Source organism: Anomaloglossus baeobatrachus, chromosome 5 (assembly GCF_048569485.1).
Source record: "Anomaloglossus baeobatrachus isolate aAnoBae1 chromosome 5, aAnoBae1.hap1, whole genome shotgun sequence".
NCBI lineage: Eukaryota > Metazoa > Chordata > Amphibia > Anura > Aromobatidae > Anomaloglossus > Anomaloglossus baeobatrachus.
Window position 1 is genome coordinate 58,899,300 of NC_134357.1, and position 23,033 is coordinate 58,922,332.

Sequence of the window (23,033 nt, forward strand, 5' to 3'; positions counted from 1 at the left end):
CCTTGTTCTCTTAGGCAAGGTATACTGATGCTTTTCTGCCAGAGAGGGGAGCTCCCCTGATACAGGCGGATTGAGGTCCAGTACAAAATTAATGGATGCAATCAAATCACTAGCATCTGCGTCACTTTCGGACAGATCAATGGGGTACATGGAGGTAGCGTCCGAGCCCCCAGTAAAGGCATCCTCCTTGTCCTGCGAGTCAGCTCGTGAATCAGAGCCGCGGGACGAGGAAGGAGAGGGGACCCTGCGTCTCCATTTTAGGAGGACGGGGTCTGAGCCAGATGAAGAATCCTCTGTGAGCTTTGCTGAGCGAGCCGTAGCAGCAGAAGCGCCCTGAGAAGGGGGCTGATGCATGCTCAGCAGTGTCCGGGACATCTGTCCCCTGGAGAGAGGGATTCTACCCAAGCCGGGGGTTCAGCCACCGGAGCCGGAGCAGCCGGAGGGGCCACTAGGGATGAGCCTCCAGGCTGAGGCACCACCATGTTAGAGCAGGCATCACAATGTGGTTATGTGCTCAGTACAGGCAGTACGAGCCTACATCCAGTGCATATTAAGTACAGCCTTGCTCCTCGTGTGAGACATGCTGCTGAAGTGGGGGCTCTGAGCCAGAATGACCCCCAGCAGAGTATATACGCAGAGTATATAAGCAGGTCCACAACCGGAGGTTGTGGCTTGCCAGACCGTTTGACATTGGGACATCTCTGTGCCCTCCAGATCCAACAGCCCGGACCCCCAGAGAGATGGCCAGCGCCGATCGCTGTCACAATGTGGTTTATGCAGACATGCATAAGAACGCTGATAAAATGGCGCCGGAGCGAGGAGAGGGGGCGGGGCCTACTCTAAGAGCGGGATCCGGAGGGCCAAGGAGATATACAGGGGAGGGAATATTACCTCAGAGAGGAGTGTCCCTCCCCTGTGCTGAACGGCCGCTGGGCGGAGCCGCACTGTCCCTCTGCATGATTGGCATGCAGGGGCAGTGAAAACGAAACTAGGCCTCAGGCGAAGCCGGGGCCTAAATTTAACGATGCGGCCGGCGAGCAGGCACCATCGGCGCGGTTCTCAGGTGAAAACCAGAGAACCGGCCGGAAATGTCACAATAGATACACAGCACACTCTCCCCAACAATAAAGTACAAGGGACCCCCGATAATAACGTCTCAGATACTTAGCTTGCTGAGACGCAGGGCCAGGTCCCTGAGGGATGAGTGCTCCGTCCAGCAGGATTCTGAAAGGGCTGCGGATGGAGACCGGTCTCCTGCAAGGCAGGGAGAACCGTGCTGGCTCCCACTTCAAGCCAGAGCCCGAGGGATGGTGAAGGAGCGCGGCATGTAAGGCTCCAGCCCTGAAATCAACCTTAACAACACCGCCGACACAGTGGGGTGACAAGGGACATGCCGGGAGTCCAGGCTTGGACCCGCTTTTCTTCAAACTCTTTCCAAAAATCAAAATCAGATGAGAATGCATGTGTGGATGTGTGCCTCCTGAACACAAAGCATTGAACTGGCTATATTTGGTTATCCAGGGGGTGTATATGCTCGGAGGGAGGAGCTACACTTTTTAGTGTAGTACTTTGTGTGTCCTCCGGAGGCAGAAGCTATACACCCCATGGTCTGGGTCTCCCATAGGAACGACGAAGAAAAACTTGTCTGTCACCTCTCTATCCATTCAGCCATGGTGTGAAAGTAAATGTCTTGGAAAGACAACAAATAAAGGATGTGAACACAAGCGGGATAGATAAAAAGTTTCAGGAGACCTCAGAATCAGTCGTCCTGTCTTTTCAACAAACTTTGTATAAATCAATAGCATAAGTGAACATAAGAAACGTTGTAATATATCAGAAAATAATCTTCTTTCACTTAGGAGCCACTTCTCCTCTGCCTCCTGCTTGTCCTGACCAGTGTGAGATCTCAGCAGCGGGGACCAAGGACACTGAGGAGCTGTCAATCAGGCTAGGTGGGTGGAGATTAGTTCTTTGTTAGGCCCGTTTCACACGTCAGTGAAAAACACAGACGTTCTTCACTGACGTGTAAAGCACGCACATGTTCCTCCGTGTGCCGTGATTCTCGGCACACGTGGGTTGTCTATGTGCAATCCGGGCTCCGTTCTACGTGGTCCATGATTGCACATAGAGATCAACTCACCTGTGCCTGCTCCCGCTCTCCTTGGTGCTGAACGCTCCCGCGGTGCAGCATCCGGCCGGCACTGACCTCCGCTGCAGTTGCTTCCGGGTCGGCTGTGTCGTGCATTCATGAATATGCGTGATAGTAATGAGCTCAGAAGCAGCAGACAGCACAGGCTGCACAGAGCGTCACTGGAGCCGGGTGAGTAAAAATTATTTTTATTTTATATGCACGTTTTTTTCTGGCACGTGTTTCACGGATGACATACGGATCACACCATAGTGTGGTCCGTAGGACATCAGTGATGCCAGAAAAAAACGGACATGTCTGTGCGGCAATCATGGACACGCGGGTACGCCACACGGAGACACGTTCAGTGAAATATCACTGATGTGTGCGCAGACCCACTGATCATAATGGGTCTGCGTATGTCAGTGATTCTGGTACGTAGAAAAAAAAAAGCACAAACGTACCAGAATCACTGACGTGTGAAAGGGGCCTTAAAGGATTTCACAGCCATATGTACTTGGATTTTACAAAGTAAGTACATCAGCTTCATTGGGTCTAAGACTATTTACTTATGTAAGCAGTTTAACAAATCCTCTCTAATAACTAAAGTCCATAAGACCAATCCTTTTCTCAATGGACTGACTGTCCATTAAAATAAAAGAAGAAAAAAAAAAAAAACTTTTAAGAGTGCTTACTAATTAGAGATATACAGTAAATGGCTTAGACCCAATCTAGTTGACGGATCTACTGAAGACTCCCTACTCTCTGGAGATCATTAGCAATAACCTGTCTGTGGGCTCCACAATAAAGGCCCCGTCACACTAAGCAACATCGTTAGCAACATCGCTGCTAACGAACAACTTTTGTGACGTTGCTAGCGATGTTGCTGTGTGTGACATCCAGCTACAACCTGGCCCCTGCTGTGAGGTCGTTGGTTGTTGCTGAATGTCCTGGGCCATTTTTTAGTTGTTGCTGTCCCGCTGTGAAGCACAGATCGCTGTGTGTGACAGCAAGACAGCAACAACTAAATGTGCAGGCAGCAGGAGCCGGCTTCTGTGGAGGCTGGTAACCAATGTAAACATCGGGTAACCAAGAAGCCCTGTCCTTGGTTACCCGATATTTACCTTTGATACCAGCCTCTGCCGCTCTCACTGTCAGTGCCGGCTCCTGCTCTGTGCACATGTAGCTGCAGGACACATCTGGTTAATTAACCCGATGTGTGCTGTAGCTAGGAGAGCAAGGAGCCAGCGCTAAGCATTGTGCGCTGCTCCCTGCTCTGTGCACATTTAGCTGCAGCACACATCTGGTAATTAACCCGATGTGTGCTGTACTAGGAGAGCAGGGAGCCAGCGCTCAGTGTGCGCTGCTCCCTGTTCTCTGCACGTGTAGCTGCGTGCACTGGTAACCAAGGTAAATATCGGGTTGGTTACCCGATATTTACCTTAGTTACCAAGCGCAGCATCTTCCACGCGGCGCTGGGGGCTGGTCACTGGTTGCTGGTGAGCTCACCAGCAACTCGTGTAGCCACGCTCCAGCGATCCCTGCCAGGTCAGGTTGCTGGTGGGATCGCTGGAGCGTTGCAGTGTGACATCTCACCAGCAACCTCCTAGCAACTTACCAGCGATCCCTATCGTTGTTGGGATCGCTGGTAAGTTGCTTAGTGTGACTGGACCTTTAGTCTTCTGGACCTCATGACCCCGAATCAATCAGGCGGATATCATCACTGGATACAGTAAAATCAAGATGCAACTTTTCGGTTTGGTGTTTCTGGGAAGACTAGAACCCCATCTACCCAGGACATTATACCAAGCTGATCACTTTATGCCCAGACTTCACTTTGTTTCCTTTTTGAGTAAAGGGGGCTTTACACGCTACGACATCGCTAATGCGAACTCGTTGGGGTCACGGAATTTGTGACGCACATCCGGCCGCATTAGCGATGCCGTTGCGTGTGACACCGATGAGCGATTTTGCATTGTTGCAAAAACGTGCAAATCGCTCATCGGTGACATCGGGGTCCATTTTCAAAAATCGTTACTGCAGCAGCACACATCGCTCCATGTGACACCGCAGGAACGAGGAAGTTCTCCATACCTGCCTCCCGGCCACAATGCGGAGGGAAGGAGGTGGGCGGGATGTTCGTCCCGCTCATCTCCGCCCCTCCGCTTCTATTGGGCGGCGGTTCAGTGATGCAGCTGTGACGTCGCTGTGACGCTGAACGAACCGCCCCCCTTAGAAAGGAGGCGGATCGCCGGTCACAGCGACGTCGCCGGGCAGGTAAGTATGTGTGACATGTCTGGGCGATGTTGTGCAGCACGGGCAGCAATTTGCCCGTGTCGCACAACAGATGGGGGCGGGTACTCACACTAGCGATATCGGGACCGATATTGCAGTGTGTAAAGCCCGCTTAAGGCTAGTTTCACACTTTCGTTGAACGGCATCCATTGCATTGTGCTGTGTGACGGATGCAACATATGTGTTGCATATAATGGCACAACGGATCGTACAAAACAACGGAAAGCTTTTTTTTTTCTTCTTTTTTTTTTCTTTACAGTTTTAACCGGCGGCAGACTATTCTGAACGATCAGCTGATCATCCGGCTGCCGGGCGCTCAGCTGATCACTCTCAAAAGCCGGCTGCCGGGCGCTCAGCTGATCACTCTCAAAAGCCGGCTGCTGGGCGCTCAGCTGATCGCTCTCAAAAGCCGGCTGCCGTGCGCTCAGCTGATCGCTCTCAAAAGCCGGCTGCCGGGCGCTCAGCTGAGCGCTCTCAAAAGCCGGCTGCCGGGCGCTCAGCTGATTGTTCAGCCACCGAGAGACAAAATAAAGTATCTGTGTGATTTAAAATAGAAAATAAAAAAAAAAAATATTAGAGGATTCCGCCGCTCAAAAAACGTTACATGCTGCGTTCATTCCGCCTGGCGGAAGCAATGCAGCGTCGGCCAGCAGAAGCAACGCAGGTACTTTTGGCACAATCAGTCATCCATACAAGTCTATGGGAAACAGCGGAATCCGTTAACGGATTCCGCTGTTTTCCAAAAGGGCGAATTGTGACTGAAGGTAAATAACGCAAATGTGAAAGTACCCTAAAGCGCAAATCGTGCTAATGACAACACACAAAACTATTCAGGAGCAGGAGTAACATTATACTTACAGGCATCAAGCTTTGATGTGCTCCACCGGCCGTCATCATATAGCAGACAGAACCGGCACGCTGCCCTGCACACATCCCACACCTCTTGCTTCCGAGCAACTTTGGCCAAATCTGCCCACAGCCTGACCCTAAAAATAAGAAGATTAGAAATAAACACCAGGTATGGCTCACTCTACCCCTAAATTACAGGGACACTATTAGCTCTTTATAGTAGTATCATTTTGTAATATCTACCTTAAAGGGTAATTTGTCAGCAGATTTTTCCTATGTAATCTGAAGACAGAACAGAGACCCTGATTCCAGCAATGTTTTACTTATTAGGATGTGTTTTGCTGTTTCAGTAAAATCAGTGTTTTATCAGCAGGAGATTATCACTACAGGACTAGGTGTCTTGTTCCTGGTCCAACCCCGCCTGCACCATTGATTAGAAGCTTTCTGTTGCTAATCAATATATACAGAAAGCTGCCAATCAGTGTGGAGAGCGGATTATGTAGGGCTCAGCATTCTAAGATCTGCAGCAGAGAAAACTGTGATTATAATCAAAACTGCTGCACCTACTGAAATAAGTGATACATCACTGAAATCATGGTGTGTGCCTCGACACCATGCTGCTAGGGAACTAGAAACCACTACTTCCTAATTTCACTATTAGACAGACTATGACATGCCAACTCGGTGCCACAAGTCGCTTTCTCTGTCATTCTCAATCTAGTGATACGGTATCAGAGCAGAATTGAAACATGGCAAGATCAGAATCAATGGTATTTAAAACAGCCGGCCATAAATCAGCCCTAAACCGCTTCCCACCACTGCTTTTTGTACTTTGCTTTTTTCCTCCCCTTCTTCTACGTTCCATAAGTTTTTCATCAACACGACCCATGTACTTGTCGAGACATTTGTACACAGTAAAGTTTCAGACATGGACAAAAAATCTGATCCAAAGGCCAAAATAGTATACTGATATAAAATTGAGGGGGGGGTTTTCACACTTTTTAAGTGTTGGAAATAATACTGGTCTTCTGCTCATAGAGAGATAATCACTTAATCATTAAAGGGAATCTGTCAGCAGGTTTTTGCTACCTCATCTGAGAGCAGAATGATGTAGGCAAAGAGACTCTGAATCCAATGATGTATCATTTAGATTACTTGGTGCAGCCATTCTGACATAGTCAGAATTTTTAATTTACCATGTAGCAGAGCTGAGTGAGCTTCCCATCCCCATCGGGCTACCTATAGAGATTGTACATTGTCAGTGAGGTGTCAACCAGAGGAGGGGGAGTGTCGGACTGCCATGTGCGTGACATTATAGTTCAAGCAATGAAAAGGGTCCTGCTCCTTAAACAACCATGGTAAATAAATAACAGATCGGACCTTGACAAGACAGGTATCCCTGAATTCTATGTTTTAACCCTTGCAGTATAAGGTTTTCAGGTTATATAGCAAAAATCTGCTGACAGATTCCCTTTAAAGGCCGCTTTACACGCTGCGATCTTGCTAGCATGCGTACCCGCCCCTATCTTTTATGCGTCACGGGCAAAAATCGCTGCCCGTGGCGCACAGACTGCCCGCCCACCTCCTTCCTTCCTCATTGCCGGCGGCCGCAGGTAAGGAGAGCTTCCTCACTCCTGCGGTGTCACACATAGTGATGTGTGCTGCCGCAGGAATGAGGAACAACATCGTACCTGCCGCAGCAACGATAATTGGGAATAGGGGAGGCATGTAAACAATTTTGCACGTGTTTGCGATGATTTTCGATCGCACGTAGGTGTCACACGTAGCGACATCGCTGAAGAGGCCGGATGTGCATCACGAATTCCGTGACCCCAACGACATCGCTTTAGCGATATCGCAGCGTGTAAAGCGGCCTTAAGGCGCTATATAAGATTTACGACGTGTCAGAGAACAGGATGGAGGTGGCTGCAGGCCATGTGGGGGGTACTCACCGCTCGGCGTCATTAGTATTCTCCATACGCTGTAGATGGCCATCAGTCTTCTTGACGCACTTGGAATGATGCTGCGCTCTCATGCATAAATAACTTATACGCCCCTTGTTACTTTTCCCTGTGGAGACTGACAGCAGAGAAGACCTCAGCGCTATAAATCTGACATCTGAAGATATGCAAGTGTCATCACCGCAACCTACACCTCTGAGCGGATAACGCAGACTCGCCATAGATTTACAGCGCTTCTTTATTGATGGAGGTTTCATTCAGAAGCAAAAAAGAAACCATTTCTTTCAGATCATACTTTATCACATCTCCTTGTCTCTTTCATGTAGAGATGTATTTTCCTAGGTCTGAGTTCACACTGAGTCTTTTTCTGAGGTGTAACACCAGCTTTTCTAGCAGAAGACACTTCAGGAAAGTCTCCTTTACTTTGGACTTTTCTCTGGACCTGAATTGTCTTTTTTGTTCTTCTTTTGGTCGTTTTTGCTGTCTTTTTTCTTGCTAACGGCGATTTCAAGCCTTTTTTTTAGCTTTTTTTTAACTCTTAACTCACAACATTGAGCAATGATGAAAACAATAGTATTTTTTTTCCGCAAAAACGCTAAAAAAAAACCCAGACAAAAATGCCAGGGCTCCTTCTTTGAGTGTTTTTCGTCTTCTGTTTGACTTGCATTGGAAGTATTGAATGTCTTCCAGGCAGAATAATGCAAGAAGAATGTACACAAAGCAATCACTGATCTCAGGGAGACCAGCCTGAGAAAACACTGCCGGCAGCCAGCGAAGGCGCTCAACACAGTGAAATCCTAGGAGCATTGCCCCCTGGGAAGTATGCAAATCAAAAAAGGTCCGTGGAGCCTCTGTTAGGAGTCTCGACACGGAAAATAGCCAGATATCCCTCCGAGAAGGACCTAGCCAAGGAGTGGGTCTTTTTAGGAGACCACCATAACCACCATATTAAGTGGCCCTTTTAGTCAATATCCAGCTCTTGACGAGTTTAAAGATATGACAAGGGAAATACCAAGGCCAGGTATCCATCCACAGACAGCTGTTTCGGGGTATTGCCCCTCGTCAGTGTGGAGTAGGATTCTGGCTAAGTCGGAGCAATGCCTAGTAGACCAACAAGACAAAACTATCACTGATCTTGGGGAGACCAGCCAGAGAAAATATTGCCGGCAGCCAACGAGGGCGCTCAACACAGTGAAATCCTAGGAGCATTGCCCCCTGGGAAGTATGCAAATCAAAAAGGTCTGTGGAGCCTCTGTTAGGAGTATCGACACGGAAAATAGCCAGATATCCCTCCGGGAAGGACTTAGCCAAGGAGTGTCACTTCTTTTAGTCCTTTTCTGCTCAAAAAATGGTGAACACACTCTTTACGTTTAGGAACTTTAGAAATTATTCTGCACTGGTGAGATCAGGGATGTCACAGCATAACCAGAACTCAGTGCCAGGCATATCAATGGGAGGATGTTCATTCAGGAGCTCAAAAATCTATGGAAGTTTAGTGCCTGCATGGGATGCTTACCTGCTATATATTCATTTTCTCAAATATGTTTTTTAGGACAGAACTGTACTCTATGATTCTAGCAACAATACAATAGGGAGTCTGAGACACGCCTACTGTCTCATAATTGGATCAGGCTGCTGCTGACTCCTCCCCTTGCAGCTCTTCCTCTTCACATTGGCTGCTGTGCATAAAAACAAGCTCATCACCAGATCATTGTATAGTCAGTGCAAGGAGCTGATTTATATTAGGGAAGAATAATGATAACGTACAGATTACTAATCCACCAGGGAGAAAAAGGAGATTATCAACTGCACATAAATGGAGGCTAATTAATCTCTGTAAGGGGAAATGGGAGTTTGGATTAACATTGGACTTTAACACTGATGGCTTATCCTTAGGATAGGTCATCAATGTCTGATCGGCCGGGGTCCGACACTCTGCATCCCCACCAATCAGCTGTTCTAAAGGCCCCGTCACACGCAGCGACGTATCTAACGATATATCACCGAGCTCACGGATACAGTGGCGCACATCCGGCATCGTTAGTGTCGTCATTGAGTGTGACACCCACGAACGACCATTGACTATGGAAAATACTCACCAAATCGTCCATCGTTGACACGTCGTTCCTTTATAAAAAATAGTTGATTGTTGATCTCGCTGGTTGTTCATCGTTCCCGAGGCAGCACACATCGCTATGTGTGACACCTCGGGAACGACGAACTGCAGATTACCTGTGGCCGCCGGCAATGCGGAAGAAAGAAGGTGGGCGGGATGTTACGTCCCGCTCATCTCCGCCACTCCGCTTCTATTGGGCGGCCGCTTAGTGATGCCGCTGTGACGCCGCACAAACCGCCTCCTTAGAAAGGAGGTGGTTCGCCGGCAACAGCGACATCGCAGGGAAGGTAAGTCCGTGTGACGGGTGTAAGCGATGTTGTGTGCCATGGGCAGCAATTTGCCCATGACGCACAACCGACGGGGGCGGGTGCTTTCACCAGCGATATCGCTGCGTGTAAAGCCCCCTTTAGAGTTGGCAGGGGCAGCAGGCAGCCAGAAATGCTCAGTTCCAGAGCTCCCCTATCGTCTCGGCTGGGTACTGCACATCTGTCTCCTATTCAAATCAATAGGGGGCGGGTGTGCAGTACCCAGCCGCATCCGGTATCAGTTGATGGGGCAGCTCCGGAACTGAACATTTCTGGCCACCTGCATCCACTGCCGGCACCGGAAACAGCTGATCCATGGGGGTGTGGAGTGCCAGACCTCGGCCAATCAGACATTGATGACCTATCCTAAGGATAGGCCATCAATCTAAAAGTAGTGGACAACCCCTTTAATATAATCAGAAATGACAGTAGATGACAGAGTGCCGGATTACCTTTAGCTTCATTCTCACTATCAAGCACCATTTGAAACACATCAGGAGCCAAGCAGAGGCCGGCATTGACAAGTAATGGCCGCTTCTTCCTTACGGAGTCCTTTGCATTGCTTTGTTTTGCCTATAATAAAGAAATACAATCAAGAATTACGTCTCAGGCAGAAAGTGAAGCCAGAGACCGGTGAAGTGCACCTCCCAAGAGAACGTGTGGCTTTACGTTAGTGTCACCACCATCTGCAAAACTGTCAGGGAAGATGATTTCCGCTCGCAAAAGACAGAACACAACTCCAGGCTAAAAGGTGTTTGCCCGGCGGGTATAACCCTCGTCCTTCAATATCATATACAGTCTAAGGGAGGAAAAAGCTTAAAGTGAACCTGACAATTGACTCTTGCTTCCTGAATTACGGACAGTAATAATACGACACTGTCTGGGTTATCACAGCCGAGTACAAGCTATGCGGCTCCAATAATGCAGTAGTGTCTGATTCATGCTCCCGTTTCCCACAGTGGACTTGATCCTGTGCTTTTTTTGATTGCCCTTGTACTGTATACGCCAATAGATGGACGTCTGCCCCAGATCATACCTGTCAGTGACTGACAGCAGCGTCTAGGTGAATAACCAGAAGTCAGCTCTGACCACTGTTGTTAGGCCGGGGTCACATAATCATACAGTACAGACCAAAAGTTTGGACACACCTTCTCATTCAAAGAGTTTTCTTTATTTTCATGACTCTAAAAATTGCAGATTCACATTGAAGGCATCAAAACTATGAATTAGCACATGTGGAATGAAATACTTAAAAAAGTGTGAAACAACTGAAAATATGTCTTATATTCTAGGTTCTTCACAGTAGCCACCTTTTGCTTTGATTACTGCTTTGCACACTCTTGGCATTCTCTTGATGAGCTTCAAGAGGTTGTCACCGGAAATGGTCTTCACTTCACAGGTGTGCCCTGTCAGGTTTAATAAGTGGGATTTCTTGCCTTATAAATGGGGTTGGGACCATCAGTTGTGTTGTGCAGAAGTCTGGTGGATACACAGCTGATAGTTAGAATTTGTATTATGGCAAGAAAAAAGCAGCTAAGTAAAGAAAAACAAGTGGCCATCATTACTTTAAGAAATGAAGGTCAGTCAGTCCAAAAAATTTGGAAAACTTTGAAAGTGTCCCCAAGTGCAGTGGCAAAAAACCATCAAACGCTACAAAGAAACTGACTCACATGAGGACCGCCCCAGGAAAGGAAGACCAAGAGTCACCTCTGCTGCGGAGGATAAGTTTATCGGAGTCACCATCCTCAGAAATCGCAGGTTAACAGCAGCTCAGATTAGAGACCAGGTCAATGCCACACAGAGTTCTAGCAGCAGACAATTCTCTAGAACAACTGTTAAGAGGAGACTTTGTGCAGCAGGCCTTCATGGTAAAATAGCTGATTGGAAACCACTGCTAAAGGACAGGCAACAAGCAGAAGAGACTTGTTTGGGCTAAAGAACACAAGGAATGGACATTACACCAGTGGAAATCTGTGCTTTGGTCTGATGAGTTTAAATTTAAGATCTTTGGATCCAACCACCGTGTCTTTGTGCGACGCAGAGAAGGTGAACAGATGGACTCTACATGCCTGGTTCCCACCGTGAAGCATGGAGGAGGAGGTGTGATGGTGTGGGGGTGCTTTGCTGGTGACACTGTTGGGGATTTATTCAAAATTGAAGGCATACTGATGCCTACCACAGCATCTTGCAGCGGCGTGCTATTCCATCCGGTTTGCGTTTAGTTGGACCATCATTTATTTTTCAACAGGACAATGACCCCAAACACACCTCCAGGCTGTGTAAGGGCTATTTGGCTAAAAAGGAGAGTGATGGGGTGCTACGCCAGATGACCTGGCCTACACAGTCACCAGACCTGAACCCAATCGAGATGGTTTGGGGTGAGCTGGACCGCAGAGTGAAGGCAAAAAGGCCAACAAGTGCTAAGCATCTCTGGGAACTCCTTCAAGGCTGTTGGAAAACCATTTCCGGTGACTACCTCTTGAAGCTCATGAAGAGAATGCCAAGAGTGTGCAAAGCAGTAATCAAAGCAAAAGGTGGCTACTTGGAAGAACCTAGAATATAAGACATATTTTCAGTTGTTTCACATTTTTTTGTTAAGTATTTCATTCCACATGTGTTAATTCATAATTTTGATGCCGTCAATGTGAATCTACAATTTTCAGAGTCATGAAAATAAAGAAAACTCTTTGAATGAGGTGTGTCCAAACTTTTGGTCAGTACTGTATATCCTCTCTGCAAGAGAATTGGATCGATTGATGCTAATGGCACTCTCATCAGACTCTGATCTGAGCGTTAGCTTCGTGGAATCCGATTCTCTCGCATGAGAATTGTAGCACAGGTGAGGAGAAGATGGAGAACAAAATTTCTCCATGTTCTCTATTCAGTGAGTCCGTGGAAATGTCCGAGTGCAGTCCGATGATTTCCACGCACCCATGGATTCTGTTGGGTGCGTGCCGTCCGATTTGCTCAGCTACTATTCAGCATGCTGCGCTTTTTTTCTCCTGCCAAATCGGCATGAGAGAAAATCGCTGATTGGCACCTGCCCATAGTATAATATTAGAGCGAGTGCTATGTGATAAAACAACATAATCTTAATAATTCACTGCTCTCTCTAAAGTGGGCTTTGCACGCTGCGACATCGCAGGCCGATGCTGCGATGCCGAGCGCGATAGTACCCGCCCCCGTCGCAGCAGCGATATCCTTGTTATAGCTGCCGTAGCGAACATTATCGCTACGGCAGCTTCACATGGACTCACCTGCCCTGCGACCGTCGCTCTGGCCGGCGACCCGCCTCCTTGTTAAGGGGGGCGGGTTGTGCGGCGTCATAGCGATGTCACACGGCAGGCGGCCAATCGGAGCGGAGGGGCGGAGATGAGCGGGACGTAAACATCCTGCCCACCTCCTTCCTTCCGCATATCCTACGGAAGCCGCAGTGACGCCGGTAGGAGATGTTCCTCGCTCCTGCGGCTTCACACACAGCGATGTGTGCTGCCGCAGGAGCGAGGAACAACATCGGACTGTCGCGTCAGCGTAATCATGGATTACGCCGACGCTGCACCGATGATACGATTACGACGCTTTTGCGCTCGTTAATCGTATCATCGAGCCTTTACACACTACGATGTCGCATGCGATGCCGGAAGTGCGGCACTTTCAATTTGACCCCACCGACATCGCACCTGCGATGTCGTAGTGTGCAAAGCCCGCCTAAGGCTATGTGCCCACGGGAGATTAAACCTGCGGATTTATCTGCGGAAAATCTGCGGATTTTCTGGATTTTCCAGATAAATCCGCAGGTTTCAGCATGTACAGACACTCCCCATGTTATCCTATGGGACATGGGGAGTGCTGTGTCCATGCTGCGGATACATGCGTCTGCGGAATATGCTGTGGATGTCCTGCAGCCGCATGTAACTGCATGTCCATTATTTCTGCGGAAATCCCAGCCCTCCACTATGGAGATAGAGGCCAGGACTTCTGCAGGTAAGCAGCATGAATGTCCGCAGGTTTACCGCAGCTATTTCGCTGTACTACCGCAGCTAAAAATAGCTGCGGATTCCGGCGAGCAGCTGCGGGAAACCTGCGGATATATCCACAGGTACAAACGCCCGTGGGCACATAGCCTAAAAGTTCATGCAATAGTAGAATGTATTTGTGGTATATATAAAAAAAATTTTTTGATAGTGATAAGCGACTTGCCATACAGGCGTCAGCACGCCAACACCTCCTTAATCCTGGAACCTTTCCCACAGCGACTTTTTGAAAAAGACCCGGATGGGTCGAAACGTCCCCAGTGACAAGTCATTTTTTGTATATACCATAAATAAATTCTACTATTGCATGAACTTTTACAAAGTGCAGTGAATTATTAAGTTGTGATTTTTGGACTACCCCATTTCACGTGCACCTCGTCTCCTTCCGAGTGCAGAACCATTCTCTTTACATAAAACAACATATAGCACTCGTCCATGTTATACGCTGGTGTGAGCGAGCACTTTGAAGCAGGCGCTGGCTGTAAATCCCACTTTCTGCACCCACTCCACTCATCTTGCACCAATTCTAGGGTGGATATACTGCACATTATGAAGCAACAAACTTCTATTGGATAACTTTTTATTTTATAAAAATAACAAAAACATAGTAATAGGTTTTTAAAGGGAATTTGTCAGGTGCAATATAGACCCAGAACCACGGTGCATATTTCTATTCCCTGCCTAAAGGTCCCGTCTAACGATATATCGCCGGGGTCATGGATTCCGTGACGCACATCCGGCATCGTTAGCGACGTTGTTGCGTGAGACACGATGGAAAATACTCACCAAATCGTCCATCGTTGACACGTTGTTCCTTTTTAAAAAATCGTTGATTGTTGAGCACACAGGTTGTTCGTCGTCCCCGAGGCAGCACACATCGCTACGTGTGACACCCCGGGAACGACAAACAGCTTACCTGCGGCCACCAGCAATGCGGAAGGAAGGAGGTGGGCGGGATGTTACGTCCTGCTCATCTCCGCCCCTCCGCTTCTATTGAGCGGCCGCTTAGTGACGCCGGTATGACGCTGCACGAACCGCCCCCTTAGAAAGGAGGCGGTTTGCCAACAACAGCGACGTCGCTAGGCAGGTAAGTGACGGCTCATAACGAATTTGTGCGCCACGGGAAGCAATTTGCCAGTGACGCACAAAAGACGGGGGAGGGTGCTTTCACCAGCGACATCGCTAGCAATATCGCTGCGTGTAACACCCCCTTAACAGTCCCTGTATCTAGTAGCATAGATAAACAGATCTTTAGTTGAAAGGGCGTTAGTTCCCCCAACTAGTCCGCCCTCTTAGCATGTTAACACGCTGTTCAATTCACAGCATCATTGGCATGGACGCTTGTACTTGTGTCCCCTATCATCGCCTCAGACGCCGGGTTTAGGGTCAGTGCGCATGATCCGAGGTCCCCGGCACTTCCGGTCATGCGCACTAGACCTCTCTGAAACCGGGACACATGACCGGAAATGCAGTGACTTATGATAATGCGCAGTGACCCTAAATCCAGCGTCTGAGGCGGTGACAACTGACACATGTACACGCATGACCGCCAATGTTGCTGGGCAATGGGCATTGAATATCATGTTAGTATGCCCCTGTGGGTGCGCTAACATGCTAAGAGGGCGGACTAGTAGGGGAAAATAAAACACTCTAGGACTAGTCCCCTCGCTCATTAGCATATCATAAAGGCTCTTTAGAAATACTTTTTGTAAAGCTCTCTTTATCTATGCTGGTGTATACAGAAAATCGGTGCGAGTGGAGTGCGATAAAACATCACATTCCACACGGACCAATTCTAGCCTGTGTGTCAGCACACATGAGCGATTATTTTCTCAGCCCCATTCGGACCGAGAAAACAATCACAGCATGCTGCAACTGTAATGCGAGACTCTTTCTCTCGCACCCATTCAAGTGTATGGGGCAAGAGAAAAATTGCACTGCACTCGCGGTACACTGGTGTACCATGAGTGCAGAGCGAGAATGGCAATAGCCGGCTACGGAGGAGAGAGGGAGATACATCCCTCCCCTCCTCAGTGTCGGCCCGCCCCCCGCAGCTGAGGTCTGCTCGCACGAACGGACCGCAGTCGCAGGGACACTCGCATGACACTCGGCTCCTGCTGTGCTGCCAGCGTGAGCGGAGTGTCATGCGAGGATCGAAGTAGTGTCCTGTGTGGCCCCGGCCTTAGGCAGAGATTAGCAATATGCAACCAGAACTGCTCATGAGTATGGGTGCATATTGGACCTGACAGGTTCTCTTTAAACTCCCAAGTATATTGGATTATTGAACACTTGCAAATTGCATAACTTTGTTATAGTAATGGCAGCATAAGTCAGATTCCCAATTGTTAAAACCTCAGTAACACGAGGACAGCTCCGGCCTGCACTGCACACAGACCATTACCTGCTCGATGATCATTGCGGCCTGATCTTCTGCGCGCTGTGGCTTTGTGTACAGTGTATTTCGCAGCTGGAGACGATGAAGATAACCTTGCAGGTGGTTTTGATACTGTCCGTTGCCATCTAGAGCCAATGCTTTCTCAAGGTGTTTAATTGCAACTTCGATTCGATCCTCCTCTTCTTCAATCTGAGCAATTTCCAAATGGATCTGGCAGCGCATTACGGTCATCAGACTGAAGAGGAAATGACAAAATGATCTAGATGTGGGGGGAGGGGCAGTGTATACACGGTAATCTCATACACCGAACCATGTTCGAGACTAGATCTCATTCATTGTTCTTTACTATTAACTGTAACCAATCTAGAAGAACAGCACATCATCACATAGGACTGTCAGAACAACACTGCCCAAAGTGTACGCACTACACAAAGCCCAAAAGTTTCGCTTAGGGATACTTTTCACACTACGACATTGCAAGCAGATGGTAGCGTTGCCGAGCGCGATAGTCCCCGCCCCCGTCGCAGCAGCGATATCTTGTGATAGCTGCCGTAGCGAACATTATCGCTACGGCAGCTTTACATGCACTCACCTGCCCTGCGACGTCGCTCTGGCCGCGACCCGCCTCCTTATTAATGGGGCGGGTCGTGCGGCGTCACAGCGATGTCACACAGCAGGCGGCCAATAGAAGCGAAGGGGTGGAGATGAACGGGACGTAAACATCCCGCCCACCTCCGTCCTTCCGCATAGCCGGCGTGAGCCGCAGGACGCAGGTAAGGTGATGTTCCTCACTCATGTGGCTTCTCACACAGCGATGTGTGCTGCCGCAGGGAAACGAGGAACAACATCGTACCTGTCGCTGCAGAGAAATTATGAAAATGTCGGACATTATACCGATGATACGATAACGACGCTTTTGCGCTCGTTAATCGTATCAAAAAGGATTTACACACTCTAATATCGACAGCGACACCGGATGTGCGTCACTTTCGATTTGACCCCACCGACATCGCACCTACGATGTCGTAGTGTGCAAAGTACCCCATAGGCCTCCTTCACACGTCTGTGTTTCCGGTACGTTTGACGTCCGTTTTCACACCGTACCGGAAACACGGACACACATAGACCTATTAAAATCAACAAGTCTGCACACACATCAGTGTTTTAACACGGATGTGTGTCCGTGTGGAGCATACGCGTGTCCGTGTGCTCCACATGGCAACATGTTTTTCTCCAGCAACACTAATGTCACACGGACCGTACACTGCTGTGATCAGTGTGACATGTACTGGAGAAAACACGTCTTTGAAATAAAATGTTTTTCTATACTCATCTGTCTCCAGCGCTGCTGTCACTTGCTTCCGGGCCCGCTCATTTATGCTCATACATATTCACTACACCGCAAACCCAGAAGCAGCAGCGCCAGAGGCAGCAGCACCGGGGACAGGTGAGTATAGACGTTCTTGCTGTCTATGTGCTGTGTGGATGTCACACGGATAGCACAATGACAGTACATGCTGGACACACACACAGATACACACCTACACCACGGACCGTGTAAAACGTGTGTATTTTGCACAGATGTGTGAAAGAGGCCTTAAAGAGACCAGCTATGTCTTCTGACACGTTTATGTACATAAGTGCATTTATCACTAATTACTTAGCATCTTTCCTTGGAACTATGCACTGATGTTTTCCTCTTTTATTACTCCTGGAAATGTGTGGATAAACTGACAACTGGGTGCAACCATTGCCTTTATGCTGCTACACAGTCTGGCACTATATAATCCATTGAGTATAATTAGGCCAGACGGACCCCTGAAAAACAACGCACTGGTCTAATCAGTGCTGACAATGTCAGTCTGTCCCCTCTAATGGACATGATTATGAAGTGTTATGAGTATTTAGAATCATATGAAGAGATCCAAAAAGCAGGACTTAAAATGGCTCTTGCACTGTGTACCGCACCTATATCTGTATTCAGACATTGTAAGACTCATCAGACATTCTGGGACTTTCCTGTGATAAGTGAATCATGCTGACTTAGCTTAATATAAAATGAGGAAACATGTATACAGTACACATATACCGTATAGCTCAGTATAAGCTCTTTTACGGTTTACCCAATCGGGGACGTGTTACGTATTCTTGGCTCTTAGCCAACTGATTCCTTTAAATATATCTTAACTTCCGCAATTAAACCAGTCATATTTTCTACCTAGATCTGTGTACATCTTTTACTGGTCTGGGTGGATTCATCCAATAGCATGCTACTGACAAATGACTCATATGATTTGGAAGCAGACGGGTTTAATATGTAGATGCATAACTTGGATTGCATCACCCTAAATTATGCCCCCCCCCCCCTTATCAACGCGAGATGATCAGCTGTCATCTTATCCATTTCCAGAAGAGATACCAGAGCTATACTTTTCTATGAATGCAGAGAAGGCATTGTAATTATATGGGGAATTCAAGTGTTTACTAAAACAAACAAGTTAGGAGAGGTGAGAAGTAAACTCTAAAGCTGGTGTCACACATAACGACGACGACAACGACGTCGCTGCTACGTCACCATTTTCTGTGACGTTGCAGCGACGTCCCGTCGCTGTCGCTGTGTGTGACATCTAGCAACGACCTGGCCCCTGCTGTGAGGTCGCCGGTCGTTGCTTAATGTCCAGCTTCATTTTTTGGTCGTCACTCTCCCGCTGTGACACACACATCGCTGTGTGTGACAGCGAGAGAGCGACGAAATGAAGCGATCAGGAGCCGGCACTGGCAGCTGCGGTAAGCTGTAACCAGCGTAAACATCGGGTAACCAAGGGAAGACCTTTCCCTGGTTACCCGATGTTTACGCTGGTTACCAGCCTCCGCTCTTGCTGTCAGCGCCGGCTCCTGCACTGTGACATGTGGCTGCAGTATGCATCGGGTAATTAACCCGATGCATACTGTAGCAAGGAGAGCAAGGAGCCAGCGCTAAGCAGTGTGCGCGGCTCCTTGCTCTCTGCACTGTGACATGTAGCTGCAGCACACATCGGGTTAATTAACCCGATGTGTACTGTAGGAGAGCAAGGAGCCAGCGCTAAGCGCGGCTCCCTGCTCTCTGCACATGTAGCACAGCGACGTTATGATCGCTGCTTCTGCTGTGTTTGACAGCTAAGCAGCGATCATAACAGCGACTTACAAGGTCGCTGTTACGTCACCGAAAATGGTGACGTAACAGCGACGTCGTTGTCGCTGTCGCTTAGTGTGAACCCAGCTTAAGATGACCATTCTGGAGAATCAATCTTCTCCTAAGTATTATGAAAACACAGACAAAAGTACATTAATAATGAAAGAGCAAAAAAAAACCAAAAATCTTTAGAGCTCTTAGGGGCCCTTTGCACACTACGACATTGCAGGTGCGATGTCGGTGGGGTCAAATCGAAAGTGACGCACATCCAAGGTCGCTCTAGACATCGGAGTGTGTAAATCCTTTTTGATACGATTAACGAGCGCAAAAGCGTCGTAATCGTATCATCAGTGTAGCGTCAGTCATTTGCATAATTTCGGAAGGACCAATGTTACGATGTTGTTCCTCGTTCCTGCGGCAGCACATATCACTGTGTGTGAAGCCGCAGGAGCGAGGAACATCTCCTACCTGCGTCCCGGCCGGCAATGTGGAAGAAAGGAGGTGGGCGGGATGTTTACGTCCCGCTCATCTCCGCCCCTCCGCTTCTATTAGCCGCCTGCCGTGTGACGTCGCTATGACGCCGCACGACCCGCCCCCTTGGGAAGGAGGCGGTTCGCCGGCCAGAGCGTCGTCGCAGGGCAGGTGAGTGCATGTGAAGCTGCTGTAGCGATAATGTTTGCTACGGCAGCTATCACCATGATATCGCAGCTGCGACGGGGGCGGGGACTATCGCGCTCGGCATCGTAGCATCGGCTTGCGATGTCATAGTGTCATAGGCCCCTTAGGCCTTGTGCAAACAGTGCATTTGTTTATGGGATTTTTGGTGCAATTTTGTTGCAGTTTGTGGCCCAAATCTGCATGTCTATCCTTATGCCAGCAAAGTCAAGTGTTGTGCGCACATTGCTTATTTTTTACTTGCAGATTTGTTGCAGAAAATAATCTGCAGCATGGCAATTGTTGGTGCATTTTGTTCCTGAGTTTTTAGCCCTTCCAGCCATGGACTTCATTAAAAAAAAAAAAAAGCATGGAACAAAAACACACGAAAAAACGCCCCAAAGCACATGCATTTTGTGGTGCGTTTTTCTGCCAGAAGGTGCAGATTTCATGCAGAAAGTTTGTGCACCAAATCTGCAGCGTGTGTACATACCCTTAAGAAGTACTAAAAAAAACAAAACAAAATTGTGCCTGCTAAGAACCTGGTACTGAAGTGGTTAAACCTTAGCTCACTTGCCTTTCTATGTCTTCTAGTGAATCGGCTATGGAGAGTAATGGCTTCTTTAGGTGTTTGCGAAGGTTTTGCTGCAGTAAGGGCAGGCACAGGCTCCACAGCGTGGTGCACACATCCTGGATGGCGTCAGGTTCTCTGAGACGAACGGCGTTCTGCAGAGTTGTCTCCAGCCGGTGTATAACGCGCAGCTGTGTCTGTATAAAAGAAAACATACATTACACGGGTGACCTTACTATCTGCAATGCCTATTTGCCTAAATTCTTTATGATCACAGTTTTCTTTGCTAAAGAGTTTAGCGATTTGGTGTCATGGTACCCCGGATAAGTAATGTTATGGGTTATATAGACAACCCCCCTGTGCGCAAAAGATAGGAAAACCAATTAATTTAGCCAGACATTGGCTTAATCCTGGGAGAATGTGGTAATATTTGAGAATATGTGAGAATATTGTAAGTACAGTGTAGCCCCGGAGTCCCTGATCTAACCAGCTTATGGCTGAGAGGCACTATGTATTTAAGGCACACTCCCTTTAGAGGAGGTGCCTGTGCAATGTCCTTAGTTAGTTCAGTGTCGTACTTGCTAACTTGCTAGTTAGTTGTCAGATCCCGTGGTCCTGTCCCACTATTTCCTGAGTCTGTCTTCCCATAGCTGTCCCTGCTGTGCCTACCATACCTGTCCTTATCCTTCTAGAGACTGTACTCTCTGTCCTGTCTGCCTCAGCCATCCTGGCTGTAGGGTTACTGCTCTAGAGACTGTACCCGCTGTCCTGTCTGCCTCAGCCATCCTGGCTGTAGGGGTACTGTTCTAGAGACTGTACTCGCTGTCCTGTCTGCCTCAGCCATCCTGGCTGTAGGGGTACTGTTCTAGAGACTGTACTCTCTGTCCTGTCTGCCTCAGCCATCCTGGCTGTAGGGGTAATGTTCTAGAGCAGGGGTCGGGAACCTATGGCTCGCGAGCCAGATATGGCTCTTTTGATGGCCGTATCTGGCTCGCAGACAGGGCTCCTACCTGTCTATGGGAAGGATGCATGCACCGCGCTCCATCAGGCCGCGGTGCACGCTGATCAGGCCCGGACTGACAGGCGGGAGGGGCGGGACTTCTCCTGGTGGGCTGGCCGGTGGAGGGGTGGGGGGGCCGCCGCCCCCCGCCTCTCCCGCAGGTCTGCAGTGGCGTAGCAAAGGGGGGGCGGAGGGGGCAGTCCGCCCCGGGCGGCACATGTCAGGGGGGCGGCATTTTGGCCACTCGCCTTCAGTTCTGCTGTCCCTGGGCTGAGTTCCGGGGACCGCAGTCCTCGGCAGGAAACTGTGCCTGCCGTCCCTTTAAGGCAGGGGTGGGGAACATCCAGCCCGCGATGACCTTTTCTGCGGCCCCCGGGGCACTGGGGCAGATTCCCGGAGGCTGCAGTGCTCGGGCAGCCGCTGATCTTGTCTATTGCCGGCAGACAGCACTGGGGGTGGGACTTCCTCCCTCCGGCTCCTACATGCTCCCCTGTGAAATTGCAGATAGAAGCAGAGTGATGGGGCAGGGGCCTGTATAGTGCCGTGCGTTCTGCCTCTCACCCTCCAGTTCTGTGCTCTGCTGCTCAGGTCTATAAGGTCTTTTCTTGGAGAGAAAAGAGGAGAATGAAGCCAGCCCTTGAACTGCTGCATCCATCACTTGTGCTGCACCTGATCTTACAGGGCAACTAAGCAGCAGGTACTTATATCTGTGTGTGCTGTGCATACGGCGCGTGCGTGTGCTGTGTATACGGCGCGTGCGTGTGCTGTGTATACGGCGCGTGCGTGTGCTGTGTATACGGCGCGTGCGTGTGCTGTGTATTCGGCGTGTGTGAGTGTGTGCTGTGTATATGGCGTGTGTGTGCTGTGTATATGGCGTGTGTGTGCTGTGTATATGGCATGTGTGTGCTGTGTATATGGCGTGTGTGCTCTGTGTATATGGCGTGTGTGTGCTGTGTATACGGCGTGTGTGCTGTGTATACGGCGTGCGTGTGTGTGCTGTGTATACGGCGCGTGTGTGTGTGCTGTGTATACGGCATGTGCTGTGTATACGGCGTGTGTGAGTGTGTGCTGTGTATATGGTGTGTATGTGTGCTGTGTTTGTTGTGTTTGGCACTTAATAAAGTTTCATATTGTGAGGTTTATTGGTATATCTAATTCCTGGTGTGCATATGTTTACCTGCAGAGCTTTTTTTCTTCTCCTTATGTACTGTGTATACGGCATGTTGAGTGCTGTGTATGGCTTGTGTGTGTATCTCCTGGGTCTGAGCCTCTCTTTTTTGTTCATTTTCTGTAAGACCAACACTTTTAACAGGGCCACTGACAGATACAATTGCTCCAGCGGTCACTTAGTACACAAAGGAGTGTTCCTCTCTGCTGCACTAAGCCACCGCTGGACCTAAACAATAATTCGCTGTAAAATAATAAAATAGATAATTGACATAACTGACAATGCGTTGTGTGACATGTCCAATATTCCAGCTTCTTTCTTCTGCGAATGCCTCAAAGCTGGCATTCTCTCAACATCAGGTGGGAAGAATGCCAGCTTCCAGTCA

General features: G+C 48.7%; 1 protein-coding gene across 2 annotated transcripts in view; it reads right to left on the reverse strand.

The window, feature by feature from the left end:
- Window positions 1-23,033, reverse strand: part of CFAP46 (cilia and flagella associated protein 46) — a 370,852-nt gene that overhangs the window by 279,577 nt on the left and 68,242 nt on the right. For both annotated transcript variants that reach the window (XM_075348545.1, XM_075348544.1), the window contains exons 12-16: window positions 20,487-20,677; window positions 16,090-16,318; window positions 10,107-10,227; window positions 7,225-7,351; window positions 5,282-5,409 (exon numbers count right to left, since the gene is read on the reverse strand). In XM_075348545.1, the coding sequence (XP_075204660.1) occupies window positions 5,282-5,409; window positions 7,225-7,351; window positions 10,107-10,227; window positions 16,090-16,318; window positions 20,487-20,677 (796 nt within the window). The remainder of the gene's footprint in view (window positions 1-5,281; window positions 5,410-7,224; window positions 7,352-10,106; window positions 10,228-16,089; window positions 16,319-20,486; window positions 20,678-23,033) is intronic.